Below are 17161 nucleotides of genomic sequence, written 5' to 3' on the forward strand. Positions count from 1 at the left end.
ATAACATACTTAGTATAAACATAATCATAAATTCATCAACCAATTTCCTTAATTAATCATGCCCTATATATTTCATACTTTGCACATTGTAAATTAAATATAATGTAAAATTTCACATAAAATTAGTGTAAGAAATTATACTATATTATCACTAGTGATGGCCACGAAACGGGTTACCCGAAATCGAACCGGTTTCGAACCGATTGAAACCGTCCCATAACCGGAACCGTTCGCGACAGGTTTCGAACTGGCCCGAACCGCGAAACCGTGAAATCGCCGGAAAAAACTGCTTGAACCGGACCAAAGAACCACCGGCGGTTCACCCGGACCACCGGTTCCAAGGAACCGCCCCGGAACCGGAAACCGATTCACCCGGCCCAACAGTTCCTTGTAACCGGGCGGTTCACCCGGCCTAGCAATTATTTGTAACCGGCCGTTAACTAGCCATTGGGATTTTTTGTATAAATACACCACACTTTTAATCATTTTCATTCACAACTCATCTCTTCTCCTACTCACTCTACTTAATTACTTAATTACGCAATTATTCTCTTAATTACATAATTAGTCTTTTGATTATTTCTTAATTACATAATTAGTCTTTTAATTATATATTTATTTCTTAATTTCATTATTATTTCAATATTATCATGTCTTCTTTTTTGAAAAAAGCCTCTAAAAAAGTTATGGCAAAATTGGAGGTTTTAGCTCCAAAAGAAAGGCCACTTCAACTCCGTCGGTATCAACAACACCTTCGATTAGTAATTATAATTTTTGAACCAAATTATCCAGAATTTTCTAAATATAATCGTAATGATATGATTGATGAATTTTCTAAATATGTAATTTGTGATGAATTTCTATTTAACCATGGTGAAAGTAGGGCATACGAGTATTACACTAGAAAAACTTTGCAACCACAATATAGAGTAATTCCTAGGAACACTCTTAAACGACACACAATAAAATTATATGAATCAAAGCGCTATGGATTAGAATATTTGTTTAAATCTTTTAATTATAGGGTTAGCATAACAACTTATATTTGGTCTGCTCCCCCACATTTAGAACCTTATATGTGTGTAACAGCACATTGGATAGATCAAAATTAGATTATTCAAAAAAAAATAATTGCTTTTGAGGTAATGCTCGAAAGACATACGGGTGAAAACATAAAATACATATTAATAGAGATATGTAAAGACTGGAACTTGTTAGATAAGATATTTTGTTGTTATACCTATAATGCAACTGACAACATTAAATGCATCGAAAATTTGTATAACAAACCTGCCTTTAGTATTATCCTTTTTGGTAGATTATTACACGTATGTTGTTGTGCTCATATAGTTAACTTATCTTGCCAAACATGTATTAGACAACTAAGTGATTTATTAGATCCCATTAGAGACATAGTGATGTGGCTTAGTGTTGGATAGGTAAAGAGAAGATATAAGCAATTATGTGACCATTATCAACTAAAAAAAGTGTATTGGTCATTAGATACTCCTCGGGGCTCAACCCATGATTTATTAAAAAAAGCTATTGCTTATCGTCCAGTTATAACACAACTATATAGTGAGTGTACAGATAGTTATATAAGTGATGAAACATGGGAACTAGCTATAGGCGTACAGAAAATATTAGAAGCATATGTCCACGCAACTAAGATTTTTTCATATGTTTACGAACCAAACGTCCACTTTGTAATAAGTGAATGTATTACTATTTTTTATCATCTTCTTAAACATTCGCATGATGATACTAACATATATTTAAAGCCGATTCTTGCAGATATGATGGACAAGTGGAAGACTTATTTTAGTAATTTTCCTTTTATTTATGGAATTGCGACAATTTTTGACCCATGTTTTAAGACGGAAATCCTTACTAAAGTAATTGAATTTTAATACCAATCATTAGATCGCCCGCCTAGTGCTGTACATAATTATGTTGGAAATTGTAAAAAACTTTTAGCAGAACTTTATGATTACTATGCTAGTGTATATAATCCAAGTCGCGATACGTCTAAGCGTGCTAGCGTCTCGGCACGTCCCACTTATTATAATCCTGTAATAGCTAACATAATAAGCTAAGATGATAGTTTTGTAGGACCATCTTCTTCCTCACCCTCCACTTTATATTTGAAATTAAATAATTATCTTAAACATCACTTTGAAATTGATAAAGGTAGCTATAATATTTTAAAATGTTGGAAAGAAAAATCCATAAAATTTCCCATATTATCGGGAATTGCAAAGGATATCCTTGCAAATCCTGCTTCTATGATTGCGTCGGAGTCTGGTTTTAGCGCAGGTAGAAGAGTTCTAGACAAAAAGAGATCTCGTCTTACTCCACATACTATTAAAATATGTGTTTGTAGGAAAGATTGAGATCAAGCGGAGCTCCGAAAACAAGGACTCAAGAACAATGATGATCAAGGCGATGATGATGAATACATCTGCATCATCGTCAGGAGGAGAGTCAGCGGAAGCATCTAACCAACAAGATGATGATGACGAAGACGAAGAAGAATAGGATCAATCGAACAATGATCAATCAACATTCAACAACTACAAATAAAAGGTATAAAAAAGAACTACATGGGCGTTGATTCCTTCGGGATACGTAGGCAGCTTAGTATTCCTTCGGGTACTAGGTTCAAGTCCATTTTCTCCCTCTTTTTTTATTAGTCATCTTTATTGTTTCGTATTAATTTATTTTTTTCATTCTTTTTAGTAAATATTTTAATAATGATGACAAGCAATGAAATTAGCTAATAATCAAGTAATCATCAAAGATACGTCCGCATTATTATAGTATTTTTATATTACATTTAAAGGAAAAATAAGAATGGAAGCAATGGTCCGACCCGCCCGACCTGCGAGTTGGAACTGCCGGAACCGCCTCATGAACCGCCAAGGCACCGCCCGGAACCGGAACCGGAACCGAAACGTTCGAATCGGGTTCCACATGGATTCGGAACCGGGTGGAACCAAAACCGGATGGAACCGGAACGGAACCGGCCCAACCCAAACCGTGGCCATCACTAATTATCGCTAAGAATTAATACTTTAGGAAAATGGATAGTGTGATCCTCCAAGCTCCAATGCTCTAAGCCCAATACACCAAAATGATGATCTTCAAGTACTTAAAATTATACCCAACTATGCTTCTTCTTCTTAATTTTCTTCAACTAATTAATTTTAGGGTAAAAGTATATGATTTTATAAAGTGAATTTAGGACAAACCCCACGTCTTACAAGAGGGAAACATAGGTTGATTTTTCTTCCCACTTTTGCAAGATTGACTATGTACTTAAATAGGCTAATTTAAGGTATTATTGTTGAGATATTTTGATAAAAAAAAAAAAATCAAGTAAACATGGCCTATTTTGCTAGAATAACCTCCAAGGTAAGGAGGGTATGGTCTTAGGATTTTTTTGTCCAATTTGGTTTACTTTCATAAGTAAACAAGATTAAAATATTGGATAGGTTTTGACTTATTAGTTTTAGGTAGTTAAGAATAGTTTAGGTGTAAAAACAAGCTTAAAAGTGTAACTACATGTAGTATTATAACTATACTAGTTATAAAATAGTTTAAGTGAAAGTGTTAAAGTCGTTAAAATAATTGTTAACAAAATTAATTAGGAATTAAGCATCTAAAACGTAAAGCTTTAGTAAACTGTAAGTTACTTAAATAATTTTGAAAATTTTGTAGTATATAAATTAGTAATTAAAACTTTTTGGCTCAAAAAGAATATTTTAGAAGTTTAAAATATCTAGTTCGAAATAATTTAAAGAAATCGGACACGTATTGAAATTTTAAGGGATTATCGAATAGGATAAGGGAATTAAATCTTGAGGAAATAAAATTATGATGACTAAATTAATTGGAGTTAAGGATTATGAATTAAGAATTTATCGAAAATTAATCGGATAATTAATTGAAAATTTCGAATCGGTTACAGGATCGCTAGGATCATTAGTTTAAAACTACTAATTAATCTTTTACGTTAGTATCTTTGTTCTGTTTTGCTTACTATGTTTATTATTATATCCTTGTGCGTATATGCTTTAAATATATCATGTGTAGTGTCTATCATATATATATATATATTACATTTTATTAATGACATAGAATAAACACGACATTAAAAAAGTAAGATATGCATTTTTGTCCTTTTAAAATTGAAGCAAAATCTTAAAAAAAAGTATGGGTTTTTAATGCTATTTTCTATGGAAATAATCAAACAATAAACATAAATATAAACATAATAAAACTTGTTATTTCTGCAAATTTGTAGGATCTTCTGATCATACGAACCAATCCTATGATCCGATCCCACTGGTTGATTTCGATCTTACGTAGAACTCCGATCCTGACAACCTTGGTTATAAGATTTAGGCATTTTGGTAATTAAAAGTAAGGGAATTCCACATGGTAGCATCGTATTTTCATGAAACGCCAGTGGTAGCACTTTTGTAACATTTTTCCACATGGTAGCCTACAATTTATGCACTATCTAACAATCGTAGCATTTTCTGTTAAATTCTTGTCAATTTCCGTTTAATTCACCATTTTAACGTTTCTACCCTTATTAAGTGTTGGTTGTTGTCTTTATAATTTGCCCTAAACCCTTTTTATGCTCTCAAATGTTTAATTCATCATTTTGAAATTTAATTCACCGTTTAATTCATCAACGCTCTCAAATGTTGTAACAATTTTGTTTTCATTCAAAATGACAAAAGGAGAATTAAACGTTATGAAAATTAAATTAATACAATATCTGAGAGCATAAAAATAATTTAGGACAAATTATAAAGACAACAACCAACACTTAATAAGGGTAGAAACGTGAAAATGGTGATTTGAACGAAAATTGACAAGAATTTAACGAAAAATGCTACGGCAGTTAAATAGTGCATAAACTGGATGCTAGAATGTGGAAAAATCTTACAAAAGTGCCACCTCTCACGTTTCATGAAAGTTCGATACTATCATGTGGAATTTCTCTAAAAGTAATTCATGAGAATAGTTTGGTAAGAAAATATTTCCTCCGTTTTTTTTGCTCTTCCCATTAATTTTTGCACAGTTTTTAATAAAATTTTTAAACATCAATATCTCTAAATACACATAATAAAAAATTATTAAAAATACATAATAAAAAAGTATATATTAAGACGAATGTAACAAGATCTCACATTGATATATTTTATCTTCTAAATATATTTTAAAAATATTAATTAAATTTCTCTTTCCTTAAAATAAAATATTCTAAATGAAAAGAACGTTAAAGAAAATAGTATATGTTTTAAAATGAAAAAAAAGGACCATCAAAGTAAACTGCCTATAAAAAAAGAAAAAGACAATTAAAAATAGTAAAAACTAAAAAAAATGAAATATGTAAAGCTGGCAAGTCAAATTGAAAGAATTGAGACGTCAAATCTGATGCGACGTAAACTAAGGAAGCACGTGATTCATAACACTGTGTTGTGTCGTGTGCAACGATTTCAAGTCATGTTATCATTTCATCTCACATTAGGACAAATATTTTTTTTTTTCTTAATTTACTTTCAACATTTGCTTTTTCAAGCAATTTTATATACTAATTTAATTTTTAATATCTCTAATTATGCATAATAAAAAATAATAAAAATTTAATATTAATAATCTTTGCAATGAGATAAATCAAACAATATCTCACTTGTGTTTTAAACTATAGATTAGAAACTAATCATATTAGTAATGAATAAATAGTATCATTTTTCTAATGTTGCAACTAATTTGGAACAAAAGTATTTTACTTCCTTCGTCCATTATAATTTATATATTTGACTTTACACGGAATCTAATATGTTATTTTCTTTATTTATATATTGAATTATACATATCTAAAAATTATAAAAAGTTAATCTTATGAAAGTATCTGATTAGAGATTCAAACAAGACCCTACTTGACTATATTTTTAATTACACGTTAGTCGTAATATATAAAATAAGTTTAAGTGATAAATAGTGCCTATAATCGATGTGTAGCAAGTATTTCAGGATGGAGGAAGTATCACACACAATTTAATATTCTCTTTGTTTCTTATTGAAATTCTTATAAGGAATTTTCACGAGATTTGATAAAAATTAAATTATTTAGATAATGGATATATTATTTTATTAAACAATAAACAATAAGTTTGATAGAAGAAAATTGAGGATCATAAACATTAAAAAATATTAAAAGAAAATTAGTGAAAAAATTATAAGGACCACAACTAATAAAAAAATATTTTTGTAAAGTTAGTGAAAACATGTGGAGACTACAAAAAATATAAAATTTTAAAATGAAGTCAGAGAAAGATAAGTATAGAACATATAAGTATTATTAAAATACTAATTCTTTATTGAGGTCGTCTCACCGTGAGATGTCTTCAATTAAGCTAGCCCAAACTATTTTACAAAAGCCTTGAGCAAAAATTAAATTATGCGCCCTTAAAAATTTAAATTGCGTTCTATTAAATTTTTGCATTTGTAATTTGTCTATCAATATTTTAATTAGTATATAACTATTTTTTATCAATATATTAAAATATTGGAGAAGGATACTTCACTTTACACTACAAATAACATTGGTATTCCTATAATGGATACCATCTTTGTTCATTTGGTAAGATATAGATGTTGACAAGTTCAAAAGACTAATGACCACCATTTTGAAGAGAAAGTCTTTCAGCCTTATTGGTCAAATATTGTTGGAAATAGATGATCCATTTGATGAGATTGGTAATAAGGAATTGCTTATTTTTATGTCATACTTTTACCCAAAAAATATATGTGCTGATTTTGATTCAAAGAAGTTGCTCAAAGCTGCTCACTTTCATCCCTAATGAGTTTTCAACTAATGTTTGATCTACTTTAAGTACCAACTTTAGAATTTAATTTATGACGTTCAAAATGATGATCGATTTTTCATTTTGAAAAATCTAAACCAGCTTTTTATGACCCTTGTTGAGTTAAAGAAGAATTAACAACATGAAAAGGTCTATCTTCTTTTGAAATTAGTGCTGACTCTTAGAGTGTCGATGACGTCGATGGAAAGGATATATTTACAATGACATACATTAAGAACAAACTTCATAATATCATGACTGATGAATTTCTAAATAATAAACTAGTCACTTATAGGGAGCGAGATTTGTTTGAAAATATATCTAATAAAGATATAGTAAGAGTCAAATGTTTTATTGTGAAAATTTGTTGCGGGTTATTAACAATTTGCTTTATTATTTTACTTTCATTCTATTTTACGCTTAGCTTCAATATTAATATGAATTAAGAATTATTTAAAGCATGTGTTAGGGATTATTATGTATTCGGGCCTATTGTATATAAACAATAGTGGACTTTATGTTCAAGGTTATATTCTAACTTGTATATATACCTTGCTTGTGAGTAATACAAGACTAAGAGTTTTTAATTTGCTACATAGTATCAGGCTTAGTTAATCTTCTTCCTCCCTTTTCTAATCATCTGATTTCTTTTAAAAAAAAAAAGAAAAACAATCGATTGCTTTCATTGCAGCAGTGGACGAAGTGAATTGTGGTGGTTTTCATATAATTGCTTTTGGTAATTTCATTTAGGTTTGTTTGACTCCCATTCAGTGCAATTACAATTCATGGTATTGCGTATTTTTATTTTATCTGCAATTCATAGTATTCTGATATTCGTTTCTCGTTTTGGGAATCGGTGTTATGGCCGCTTGATTGGTTTAATTCTTTTGTAAGTGTAATTAATTTTTTTGAGTGTAAGTGTAATTCATTTGGTATAATTGATGTGTTAGCCGATTGGTTTTTATTCGACAAGTTCAAGGTAATTTGTCTCTCCTTTTCTCTTATGATGGCAATACATTTTTTACGTGAAACACAAGTATCTCATGTCATAGCTTCGATATCACGTCCTCACAATGACGAAGCTGCTTATGGTCAACATTTTAATGACTTTCTGCCTGGAGTACTGAAAGTACAATGACAACAATTTCTTGATTGGCTTGGTCACTCGTGAACAAGCGATTTTCGCAATCGTTTGAATGGTAGTACATCTTGTTGGCTTATTGATGCGGGTGCTTCCCATCATGTTACTGGTAATTTTGATTTGTTGAGCAAATATTTATACTATTACTAAGTGTCCGATTGGGCTACCAGATGGTAAGCATGTTGTCTCCACCATGAAGCGTGATGTGAAACTGAGTTCCGATATTGTTCTACGAAATGTATTCTATGTCCTTGATCTACAATGCAATTTGATTTCTTTTACCAAATTGACTAATGATATGAGTTGTGTTTTGCTTTTCTCTAAAACATTTTGTGTTATACAAGATCTATTCTTGAGGACTTTGATTGGAGTGAGTGAACGGAGAGATAGACTGTACTATTTTCATGACTTTTCCAGGATTGTTGCATTGAATATCGATGAGGTCTCTTCTTCTGATTTGTGGCATCAACGTCTTGTCCATCCTTCATATAAAGCAATGAGGTCACTTCATTTTTTGGTTAAATCTTGTAGTTTTTCTAGCAAAGCTTGTGATATATGTCATCAAGCAAAACAAACAAGAGATAAGTTTCCTATTAGTGACAACAAAGCGACAAAGTAAATGTTTTGAAATTATACATTGTGATTTATGGGGGAAGTATCATACTCCCTCTTATGGTGCTACTTATTTTCTTACTTTGGTTGATGATAATTCTAGAGCAGTGTGGGCATATCTCTTATTTGAATAAACCGAGGTTTATAAGATGTTTAGTTCTTTTTTTCCATGATTGAGCGACAATTTGATGCGAAAGTTTAAGTGGTGTGAAGTGATAATGGCACAGAGTTCAATTGTATGCGAGATTATTTTCAGCATAATGGAATTTTGTTTCAAACTTCTTATATTGATACACCTCAACAAAATGGACGGATTGAACGTAAACATCGTCATATTTTGAATGTAGCTCGGGCTTTACGATTTCAGGCTAATTTGCTTTTATCTTATTGGGGGGATTGTGTCTTGGCCGCTAGTTATATAATTACTCGCACACCATCTCCTTTGCTTGACAATTAAAGTCCTTATGAAGTTTTATTTAATACTCCCCCTTCCTATGATATACTTCATGTCTTAGGGTGTTTGTGCTATGCATATAATATCAAATCCAAGAGGGACAAATTTATGAGTCAGAGTAGAAAATGAAGATTTGTTGGATATCCGCAGGGCAAGAAAGGGTGGAAACTATATGATCTTGAAATAGGTGAATACTTTGTATATAGGGATGTGAAGTTTTATGGAACCGAGTTTCCTTTTGGTCATAATACTCCTTCCACCTCATCCTCAACAAAGAATATTGTTGCACCTAATTTTGATTATATTGATAATTCTTTTGATGACCTCCTTGGTCTTGATGCAAGTAGGAATGCCGATTATTATTGATGGAGGGGTTGTTCATGAGATGGTTGTTACTACTAATCCCACAAGTAGCGAGAAGATAGTGTCTACGAGCAACGAAAAAGTTCAGCCTACAAGCATTTTTAGCCAAGAGATTAGTGGTAATGAGTTTGCGGCCAATGATCCTAGTAATAATGTGGCCTCAAGTATTGGGTCTAATAGTTCCTTGAGGGAGGAGGCTGTGACCACTCCTACTGCTCTCGATGATGATCAAAGAGGGAAAGACAAGCGTATAAGATATCCATCTACAAAGTTTCTTGGGTTTGTTACTAATACAATTCAAAAAGTCAGTCCATCTTTCTTTCCTCCGTCATCTACTTCGTCCCAGACCTCGGGTATTTTTCCTATCCTATAGCACATTTTGTTAATTGTAATAGATTCTCTTTGGGGCACCGAAATTTTCTTGTAGTTATTACCGCTGCCTCAAAACTTCAATCCTTTAAGGCAACCATGAAAGACCCCGGTTGGCAAGAAGTTATGCAAAATGAAATTCAAGCATTAGAAAACAATGATACTTAGCGTGTGATAGATCTTCCTCCCGAACAGAAAGCTCTTGGTAGTCGATGGGTCTATAAATTAAATACAACTCAGACGGTAGTGTGGAGCGGCTTAAGGCTTAATTGGTTGTATTTGGGAATCACCAGGTTGAAGGGATTGATTACTCAAATACCTTTGCTCCAGTAGCGAAGATGACTACAGTTCGTGTTTTTCTAGTTGTAGCTGCAACTAAAAATTGGGAGTTGCACCAAATGGATGTCCACAATGCTTTTCTGCATGGAGATTTGTCTAAAGAATAAATGTATATGGAAATGTCACCTGATTTTCACGGTGCTCAGCTTGGTAAGGAATGTCGGTTGCATAAATCTCTTTATGGCTTTAAACAAGCACCCAGATGTTGGTTTACTAAGTTGGCTACTTCTCTTCGAAATTATGGTTTTCGGCAATCTTATTTAGATTATTCTCTTTTCACTTATCAGAACGGTCGTATTCAACTTAATATTCTTATTTATGTATATGATTTAATAATCTCTGGGAATGATTCTGATGCTCTTACTACTTTTAAACAGTATTTATGTTCATACTTTCATATGAAGGATCTTGATGTAATTAAATATTTTCTGGGTATTAGAGTTTCTAGAAATTCAGAGGGTATTTATTTGTGTTAAAGGAAGTATGCCCTTGATATCATTGCTAAATTGGGTAATCTATGCTCGAAACCCATTCTTTTCATATGGAGAAAAATCATAAGTTGGCAACTTCTACTAGTCCTCTTCTTGATAATGTTGAGCAATATCGTTGGTTAGTTGGTAGACTCATCTATTTGTCTTTTACTAGACCTGATTTGGCTTATTCTGTACACATCCTTTCTCAATTTCTTGGTGCTCCACGTCATGATAATTGGAATGCTGCTATTCGAGTAATTCGATATCTTAAAGGATGTCCTAGTCAAGGCATTATTCTTCATTCCGATTGTGATCTATCTTTAAGTGGATGGTGTGATTCAGATTGGGCTAGTTGTCCTCTTACTCGTCGCTCATTATCAGGTTGGCTAGTTTTTCTTGGACATTCTCCTAGTTCGTGGAAAACCAAAAAGCAAGTTATTGTTTCTAGATCGTCAACTGAAGCAAAGTATAGGTTCATGGTTGCTGTGACTTGTGAACTTAAGTGGCTCAAAGGTTTTCATAGAAGTTTGGGGATGCATCACCCAAAAGTGATGTCTTTGTTTTGTGATAGTCAGTCTGCTCTCTACATTGCTTGAAATCATGTGTTTCATGAACGCACCTAACATATTGAAATTGTTTGTCACTTTGTGTGAGAGTCCATTCAAGATGGTACCATTAACCCTTCTCATGGTTATTTTACTACACAACTAGCTGATATTTTCACTAAGGCTTTGAGGCAAGCTCAATTCTCTTTTCTTCTTCGCAAGTTGGGCATTTGTGATCTGCATGCTCCAACTTGAGAGGGGAGGGGGGCGGGGGGGGTTAGGGATTTTTGGGTATTTGGGCCTATTGTATATAATAATAATGGGCTTTATGTATTAGGGTTTTATTCTAACTTGTATATATACCTTACTTGTGAGTAATACAAGACTAAGGGTTTTTAGTTTCCCTACAGCATGCTTTATATCAAATAAAAATTTGATTAAGCTATGTAGTCCCATCCTTCAAATCCTCAATTCCTCTTCAAAAATTACATAAGATTATTATGAAAAAAGAAAAAAATCAAAGAAATCTACTATACAATAATAATGAAGATTTAGGGATGATTAACAAACACATGTGAAGATGGGACCAAATAGTTGCACAATTGAGAAGTCCTACCACGTGGTTTCATTTAATTACTTGAAAATCCTTAATTGATATTGCTCCTACCAAAACATTAACCAATGTTGTCTGTTGATTGTATCAATATGTAGTATGTAATGTATTATGTATTTTATTAGTCATTCTAAGGTATTGCAAGCTTGGATAGTCGATATCATTTCCAGACAACTTTGGTGTCATACTTGGCCCTACCTTTTTCTATATATACCACTTCATCATATGCCTTAACTTTTATTACTAGAAATTATCATCACTCTAAACCCCTTCTTTGTTTCATTAATACAACTTAATTATTTAACTATTAACAACAATGGCAACTTTATTAGCAGCATTACTTCTACCTTTTATAGTCATCAATCTTTCCCTTTATGAAGCATTTGCTGATTTTGGTCATGCTACTTTTTATGGTGGAGGTGATGCCTCCGGCACTATGGGTATGTATATCATTTCTATATCATGAATTCGATCACAAAGTCTTATGCGTGTATTCAAGGGCAGATGTAACCTTATTCAATGTTGTTAACTAATACTCCCTCCAAATCATTTTAATTATCCCATTTACTTGGGCACGGTTATTACGGGTAGTGTGGGGTCCATTAAAAAGGTGATAGTTGGGTAAGTAGTGATGGGTAAATAATAAAGGGTTATTTAATTAATTAGTTTGGGTAAGTGGGGTCCATTAAGAATATTTAGCTAAAAAAAAGATTGACAAAAATAAAAATGTGACAATTGATATGGTTTTGCCAAATAAAGAAATGTGATAATTAAAATGGTTTGGAGGGAGTAGCATTTAACATGTTATATTCTAACTATGTTTATAATAACACTGGTAAAGTTGGTTAATTAAGATATTAGTTGTGATAACATTATTTCAGATTCGAGACTTATTGTTTACATTTTTAAGAAATATAACTTAAAACATTGACATCACTTAATTTTATTTTAAATTCACCCTGTGTCTATTAGTGAAAATACAAAATATTTTCATTGTAGCAATTATATTGCAGCTTTACATGAATAAGTGTTATACAGGACTAAAAAATTAAATTTTTTTAATATATATTAATTTTAAATTTCACATAGGTTTAATTTGTTTTTAACTTTGATTGAAATGTAGGGGGAGCATGTGGATATGGAAACTTATACAGTGAAGGGTACGGGACAAGCACAGCGGCGTTAAGTACAGCCTTGTTCAATAACGGATTGAGTTGTGGTTCATGTTACGAGCTTTCATGTAATGGTGACCCAAAATGGTGTCTCCCAGGGAGTATTATTGTGACAGCAACTAATTTTTGCCCTCCAAACCCTTCTTTGTCTAATGACAACGGTGGATGGTGTAATCCTCCTCTTCAACACTTTGATTTGGCTGAACCTTCTTTCTTAAAAATTGCCCAATATCGTGCCGGAATTGTTCCCGTCACCTTCCAAAGGTACTTCATATATTTATATACTTCCTCCGTTCTTATTTCTTGCTACAATTGCATAGGCACACATATTAAGAAAAATGATTGACCTATAATATAGTTGATTGTTTACTTTATAGAGTATAGTATTTTATTATTGTTAATTGAAAAAGAAAAAGAAAAAATAGGTTGTTGGGAATAGTTAAAGATTAAATAATGGTAGGTATAAAAGTTAAAGAGGTATAGAGTAGGATAAAAATAGGGGTAGGTAGAACTTTAAATGATTGTTTTATTACTAAAAACGGATATGTAGCAAGTAGTATGAAATTGCCAAAAATAAAAAATGTAGCGGGTATTATGAAACGGAGGAAGTATTATTCTAATAATTAAGATTCAGAATTTAAATTGATTTTCTATTTTTATTCTTTGTAAAATTATTTAACTAGTTTAAGTTTAATATCATGATGCTGCACGTACGTCAAATTTTTAATTATACAGAGCATAAATTAAGTTTATAACTGTTCAAGTATTGATAAACGAAAGGATTCGTTGTTTTTTTTTTATTTATTTATTTATTATAAACATCACACTACGTATGTTGGCTAAAAAATTAGGATAAAATCACATTTGTACTTGCAATTATAAAAAAAATCTTGGAAATTATCTCAAATAAAAAAAAATCTGGAAATAAGATATGTTAGGAAATAATAATGAAAAAACCGTTATATAAGTCATAAAGGACGAGAAATTCTTTAAAAAAAAATTAATAAAAAAATTATAAATTATAGAGGATCAACATTTTGTCTCTTTGGCCAACTTATATTGTGTAATTATTGGATTCTCTAAATAAACTCGCACGTGAATACTCGTCAATTATTGTTGGGAACAAAACGGACCCACATTTTTGATGTTGTAAATCATAGTAAGCGGAGTAATAATCATAATTTCAAAAAAAATAAAATACGATAAATCATATTTATAGAAAAATGTGATCAATAAAATCCTCGACTTGAGAAAGTCTATAAATAAAAGCACATAGAAGAAAAAGTATGTAATAAGACAAGAGAAGACATATAGAATTAAAGCTAAAAACAAATAGCAAAAGAAAAATAAATCATAAAAATAAAATAGTTAAGTTGGTAATCAATATTAAAAAAACTCTTCAAATAACAACAAAGTTATTTCAAGGATTTTCTCTTAACCAAATAAAAAAGACAAAAAGGCTTTTATAATTTTCTCATTTGGTTTTTTTTTTATAAATTAGAATTTGAAAAGGAAACTTTAGATTTTTTTTTTTTAAATATATGTTTGAATGTCGTTGAGTTATAAACTCATCAATGAATCTTTTTCAAAATACTTCAGAGTACATTTTTTAATTATAGTTTCACCGAAATCAAAATTCAAAATCATAGTTTTTTTATTTGAGATCAGAATTTTTAGATATAATTATTTTAAAAGTGAGTGGTTTTTTCTTTCATTTTCCTTTCTTTCTTTTTTTTTTTAATTTTTTTTTAAACTTCCTATGTTTTAAAATAACCATTTAACATATGGAAATAGGATCAACAAATCGAAGTGAATTTAATTTATATTCTTTATCAAAAAAAAAAGTTAGTTAGCAAGTGTTAGGTGAGGCATTTCCATCAAACCTTAAAACTATTTTTTTCTTTGAAAAAAAAATTTTCATTATTTTTATGGTACGTTGTGTTCGTAATCAATTTTTCGTAATCAATTTTCAATTTTTAGCTCAAATGTTGTATTATTACTAAGAATAAAATGACGAGTTACAATCTTATAACTCCTTAAATTATTGGATTAATTTTCATTAAACAATAATTATAATATATAAATTAAAGTTACAATCTCAATCATACTTTTATTATGAATTGAGTACGTGAGATAAAAAAAATATATTTACATTTATTATACCCTAAATCAAAGATGATAATATTATATGTCTTATCTTTATCACCTATAAATCTCAATATAAGTTAACATTAACACAAGTGTACCATTATTTTGTATCTTATCTTTATTACTTATAAAATTTTTTTTTAATATTTTTGATTCACCAAAATTTAAGTTATCTTTTAAATAGTGTAACTCTGTAGTCCATAAACTTGTTAAATGGACTTTTTTCTATAATGTGTGATAATTTGTAGGCTGAAATGGTCCTTAAGTGAATCCGTAATTATATTTTATTAGACATTTCTCCTTAGTATTTTATTTCAGCCCGCCTTTCTTTAAAAAAAATAAATAAAAAAAAAAAAAGGTACCATACTACCATTATTGAAGTATAAGCTAATAGTAGTGTTCTTGATTAATTTTGTAACTTGGCAGAGTACCATGTGTGAGATCAGGAGGAGTAAGATTTACGATCAATGGACATTCCTACTTCAATTTGGTGCTGATCACAAATGTGGGCGGTGCGGGCGACGTGCACGCTGTGTCAATCAAGGGTTCAAAGACTGGGTGGCAAGCCATGTCAAGGAATTGGGGTCAAAATTGGCAAAGTAATAGCTATTTGGATGGCCAAAGCCTATCTTTTCAAGTTACTACTAGTGATGGAAGAACAATCACTACTTATGACGTTGCTCCTTCTAATTGGCAATTTGGCCAATCTTATGAGGGTACTCAATTCTAAAACACTCACATCAACATTATTTATCAAATTTATTAACTCGAAGATTTGAATCTTTAAGATATGTTATATGTTCCGTTGTGAAAATTAAAGGAAGTAGTAATTGATAGTTTCATTGTGGTGTAATTTATCACCCACAAAATGTAATGATATGTTATTTATAGATATATACCTAGCTGGCTAGCTAGAAAAAGTTTTTTTTTTTTTAATGTAAAAATTTATTTTGCATGTGAGAAATTGATATTATCTTGGTTTTTAATGGCCAAAAGAAATATATTACTTTTGATGTTTATATGAAAAAGTTAAAAGTTATTTCACAATAGATAATTTCTTGTAAGGACTATACTATTGAACGTGACTTTACATATGTTTGGAGTTTGAGAGAAAAAATATTCGTGTTGTAAGTCTTCTCAATTAATTGTCTAAATGAGTTGTAATACTTACTAATAAAAAAAAAATTCAAGGTTTGAAATAAATTTATTTAATTTGTCCCCATTGACTATTGACTATTTTTATTTCAAAACAAATATAGACTAATAAAAAAGATTTGAAGTTGTTTTTATAGATTTTATATATCTTTAGGGTTTTAATCTAAGATTACAAAACATATATATAAATATCTATGAATCATGATATATGTTTTTGTTTACTTCCACAGAACACACAGAGAAAAAAATTTTAATTTTTCTCAATTGTTGATTAAGTCAAATTGTCCAAGCCACGTAAATTGTGTATTCTCATGCATATACATTATTCTATAACAATATTCCATACTGTAGCATCTAAGTTTGGCAAAACACGAGGGGTAGCATTTTTTTTATTCTTGTCCATAGCTTAGAATTAAGTTTTGTACCCAATACATAATGTGACATTATCGAATAAGTATTGTTTAAAAACTAGATTGATTAGCTGTTTTTGACACAAATAGTAAAATATATTCATTATTGTTTTTAACTTAATTAAATTTTTAATATTTCGAATTTACAAAGAAAAGGTAAAGGACACTTTCAGTATCTACCAAAACTTTTACCGCTACTTTTACATTATTGTTAATAAATAATTTTTTACATGATAAGTATGAATAACTAATAATTGATTTATCGATTGAAAAACCCATTGATCTTTTCCGTTAAAAATGTGAAATGTTGGGATGAGTTATCCCACATCGATAAATTGAAAATGGTGTGCACGCTTTACAAGCTATTAGAGACCTTCTTCCCATTGCCATATGGTTTTGGGATGGTATATATCTCCTTGGCTTATGAAGTGTGTGCACTTGTGTCCCCCGTTAATATGCTGGCATTCACAATAACTCCATGTG

General features: G+C 30.6%; 2 protein-coding genes across 2 annotated transcripts; both read left to right on the forward strand.

The window, feature by feature from the left end:
• Positions 1-10703: 10703 nt before the first annotated feature.
• Positions 10704-11231, forward strand: LOC130818420 (uncharacterized mitochondrial protein AtMg00810-like). Its single transcript, XM_057684591.1, has one exon. The coding sequence runs from the start codon at positions 10704-10706 to the stop codon at positions 11229-11231; it is 528 nt and encodes a 175-aa protein (XP_057540574.1).
• Positions 11232-11928: 697 nt separating this feature from the next.
• LOC130818023 (expansin-A8-like) lies at positions 11929-16160 on the forward strand. The gene is made up of 3 exons (XM_057684047.1): positions 11929-12233; positions 12917-13229; positions 15540-16160. The coding sequence occupies exons 1-3, from the start codon at positions 12110-12112 to the stop codon at positions 15841-15843; spliced, it is 741 nt and encodes a 246-aa protein (XP_057540030.1). The 5' UTR covers positions 11929-12109; the 3' UTR covers positions 15844-16160.
• Positions 16161-17161: the final 1001 nt, after the last annotated feature.

The sequence above is a fragment of the Amaranthus tricolor genome, chromosome 7 (assembly GCF_026212465.1).
Source record: "Amaranthus tricolor cultivar Red isolate AtriRed21 chromosome 7, ASM2621246v1, whole genome shotgun sequence".
NCBI lineage: Eukaryota > Viridiplantae > Streptophyta > Magnoliopsida > Caryophyllales > Amaranthaceae > Amaranthus > Amaranthus tricolor.

Coding starts and splice junctions, on each gene's coding strand:
- LOC130818420 (XM_057684591.1), top strand. CDS start 10,704: ATGGAGAAAAATCATAAGTTGGCAACTTCTACTAGTCCTCTTCTTGAT.
- LOC130818023 (XM_057684047.1), top strand. CDS start 12,110: ATGGCAACTTTATTAGCAGCATTACTTCTACCTTTTATAGTCATCAAT. Junction 12,234..12,916: donor TGATGCCTCCGGCACTATGG/GTATGTATATCA, acceptor ATTGAAATGTAG/GGGGAGCATGTGGATATGGA. Junction 13,230..15,539: donor GTTCCCGTCACCTTCCAAAG/GTACTTCATATA, acceptor GTAACTTGGCAG/AGTACCATGTGTGAGATCAG.